The sequence below is a fragment of the Argiope bruennichi genome, chromosome 5, assembly GCF_947563725.1.
Source record: "Argiope bruennichi chromosome 5, qqArgBrue1.1, whole genome shotgun sequence".
In the NCBI taxonomy this organism is placed as follows: domain Eukaryota; kingdom Metazoa; phylum Arthropoda; class Arachnida; order Araneae; family Araneidae; genus Argiope; species Argiope bruennichi.
Window position 1 is genome coordinate 77,198,555 of NC_079155.1, and position 3,811 is coordinate 77,202,365.

Consider the following 3,811-nt stretch of genomic DNA (forward strand, 5'->3'; position numbering starts at 1 on the left):
AAGAAAATTCTCGTCAAAAACAGTTAACAGTTATAGTAAATGTGGAAAAAAAATTAAAAATTAAAAATTAAAAATTTTTATTCATATTTAGGCAGCATAAATAACTGTAATAATTTTAGTAAATAGATATAAAAATCATAATTATTTCATTTCCTTTAAAATGATGTGAATTTTGTCAAATATAATTTGGGACAACTAATAATAGAATAAAAACATTTCTAAAAAATAAAGCAGTGACTTGAAAAAATTTATAGATTAAAAAAATAATTTTTTGAAGAGAAAATGTTTTTTAGTATTTAAAAAAAATAATCAATTGATTCACTGCATGTGAAGAAGATAAATTAAAAACGCCTTCTGATTGGCTTATCGCAGATGGCGCTTCCATTGGAATGCGCGCGGAATATTTGTGATTAGCGCCGCGGAAGCTGCTAGATTATTTGCCGCGCAATTGTATGTGTTTGTTGAGCATCGTAGTTTGTGTTATGATTATTGCTGTTTGATTGTTGGAAATAAGTTATTTTGTGTTATAAAAGTGTGGAAACATGTCTGTACAATCTCATCTTCGATTTCCTGTGAAAAAAGGAAATATTTTAGGGAGCAAGTCTGAAAATTCGCCTGTCAAATCTGTCGGTGTAAAGCGAGCCCTTTTTGGTGAAGCTCAATCACCAGCTTCTCCTAAGAAGGCTCGAATTGTTGATGAAAATGTTCCAGCCAGCCCAACAAAAGAAAAATTTTCGCCAAAACAAGTATCTTCATTGCTGAGAGCCAAACAAGCCTTTCATACCAGTCTTCCTACTAGGCTTATCGGACGATCTACAGAGATATCTGAAATTCAGTCCTACATTAGCGAACGGCTCAATAAAAAAATATCCGGTAGCTTGTACATATCTGGAGCTCCTGGAACTGGAAAAACGTGCAGCATTATGCATGTTCTTGAAAGTTTTGACAAGAAGTTCGCTTTTGCCTTTGTTAACTGCATGTCGGTGTCTTCTCCAGTTGCTATTTACAAAACCATTGCCCAGGAACTTAAGCTGCCATCGAAAGTCATAAACTCCAAAAATATTGCTGATGCTCTCAAAAAGCATGTCTCCACTTCAAAGATTCCAGTTGTTCTTGTTCTGGACGAAATTGAGCAACTTGATTGCAAGGGTCAGCAAGTCCTTTACAACTTGTTTGAATGGCCTCACATTCCTCAATCTATGTTCACCCTTATTACAATTTCCAATGCTATGGATCTGACTGATCGCATTCTTCCGAGACTGCACACATTTAAATGCCAGCCAAAGCTGATGAACTTTCCTCCTTATACCAAAGACCAGATAGTATCAATACTTGAGGATCGCCTATCTGAAGTACAAGTAAATGGAAAGCCGGTCATTAAGCCTATTGCTATCCAGCTGTGTGCTCGCAAAATTGCGGCAGATTCCGGAGATATTCGAAAAGCTCTTAATGTTTGTACGAGAGCCATCCAAATAGTGGAAAAAAAACTTAGTCAAGATGGAGCTTTGAAAACAACTTCTGATGACCGATGCAACCCTGGTAGTCCCATGAAAAGAGTTGCTGCTACGCAGTGTGTGGATGTCCAAGAGATCAGTGCTGTTTTACACAAGATCCATGGTTCACGTCTACAAGCAACAAATTTTGCTGCTAATTCTGAGACTGTTATTTTGCCACTTCATTCCATGATTTTGCTATGTACTCTTGTTCTAATGAAGAAACATTGTAAACCTCAGGATATGACAGTAGGTAAAGCATACCATACCTACAAGAGAATCTGTCAGAAACGAGACATCACTAGTGTTAATGAAAGCGAATTTCATAGATTATGCTGTGATGTTGAGTGTCGAGGATTTCTTCTTCTAAAACCTGCTAAGGCAGCAAGATTGGCCAAAATTGTTTTGAAAGTTGATGAAGTTGAAGCAGAACGTGTTATGCAAGACAAAGCTATGTTGCCTGCTATATTAGCTGACCACTCTGTTTTAAATAAGTAAATAAGTGTTTTGAATGTAATCCATTATTTTCTAGCTAAGAACTATTAATGTGTGAACTTTCATACATTCATTTATTGAAGGAATATTTTTATAAATATTTTACTTTGACATTTGTCAAAGTAACTTTTTGCATTCACTTTTGCAAAATTTATGTGACAGGATTTGCTATAATACTATATATTTTTACATTTATTCCTTTATATCTATTTAAGTACAATTTTATTGATTACAATTTTAAACTGCACTCATGAAACTGAGCATGGATAGTAATTTTAACAGAAATTGAAGATTTTATCAACAGATTAAAATTTGAGAATTTTTAATTTATCTTATTCTAAAAATCTGTTTACTTGTATGTGTTGTCTATATGTTTGTGACAGTTTTAAAGTTAATGCTTGTAGTGAAGCAGTGATTGTATTGCTAACAGAAGTTTGATGTTTCTGTAATAGACTGAATATGTAAATTTTTAATTTATCAGATTCTATATATCTAATTGTGTGTGTTTTTATGTTTGTGACAGATCTGTGAAGTCAGTGCTTGTATTTTTATTTATTAAAATGATCTGTGATATAGATTGAAATAAATACTTTTATTCATAGAAAAATATTCTTTTACTGTGTTGAAATTTGAACAATTAAGATATATATTGTAATATACTTTTTCTTTAATAAGTTTTAATTTAAGTTAATAATATTAAAATTTCTTAAAAGATAAACTATTCTATTCTTAAAAATGTAACTGTACAATCATTTTTAGGAAGTCAAGTAATCCATAAAGTTTTACTAGTCATAGATTAATCAGAACTTTTATTTTGAGATTAAAAAATATTCTGTTCAGTAATTTATTAGCATTTGATCATTTATTTTATATAATTTTTGTATAAATATTTTATGAACTATTGGAAAAGTTGAAACTCGTATCTACTAATATCTTTAAAAAATAAACAGATTTTCTGTTATTTAGTTACAAATTGGCAATATTCGCTCAAGTATATTTATTACCATTTTATTAATTGATCCTGTTTCATTTTATTCCTTTAGTGTGTCAAAAAAAAAAATCAAACATAATTTTGTGTGTAAAAATGTCGGATACCAATTCTTAATAAATGAAATACCATTTAATATTTTTTTTAAAAATCAAATGCAATAAGCAAGATTATTCATTATATAATTTAATTTTATTGCAAGTCTCAGTTTTGCTTAAAAGTTCAAATAACTCAAAATATTTTTTTATCTAATTTTTTTAGATAATATTTTAAATATGGCTATCTTTATTTAAAGTGAAACAATTGTCATATTATATTTAATCTTTAAAAAAATATTCTTGCTTTTTAATAGAAAAATTTTCGATCTGAATTATTCTCAAATATTATACAGCCAAATAATAGATAATGCTGGAGATAATATTTAGTGATCGAATTTCATTCTAATTATGAAATGTCTTTTGTTTTAAATCAATTAATGTTATTAAAAGCTAACACCAGTATTTAGAAGCTATTTTGGAAGTTGAGATTGTACACTAATATTTCAATTCCTTAGTGAGTCAATCCTTTTAAAATAATGAAAATTAAACTTAAGTTGACCTGATTATTTTTCAATAATTAGTTTCATATTACTAAATGCTTTTAAAAATCATTTTATAGGAATCTATCTATAGGAATTTTATCTATGAGTTCCAATAGAGTATTTTTAAAGGTGTATATGTATTTGAAGATAAAGCATTGCATGATGCATTCAAGTTTCTAGCATTAAATGATGACCAAAAAAATTACTAATATCTGCATTCAAAATTTTTTTAATGAATTGCTTTCAATAAGGAAC

At 29.4% G+C, this 3,811-nt stretch overlaps 1 protein-coding gene across 1 annotated transcript; it reads left to right on the forward strand.

Moving 5' to 3' along the window:
• The first annotated feature begins 401 nt into the window (after positions 1 to 401).
• LOC129969082 (cell division control protein 6 homolog) lies at positions 402 to 2,521 on the forward strand. Its single transcript, XM_056083492.1, has one exon. The coding sequence runs from the start codon at positions 543 to 545 to the stop codon at positions 1,989 to 1,991; it is 1,449 nt and encodes a 482-aa protein (XP_055939467.1). The 5' UTR covers positions 402 to 542; the 3' UTR covers positions 1,992 to 2,521.
• Positions 2,522 to 3,811: the final 1,290 nt, after the last annotated feature.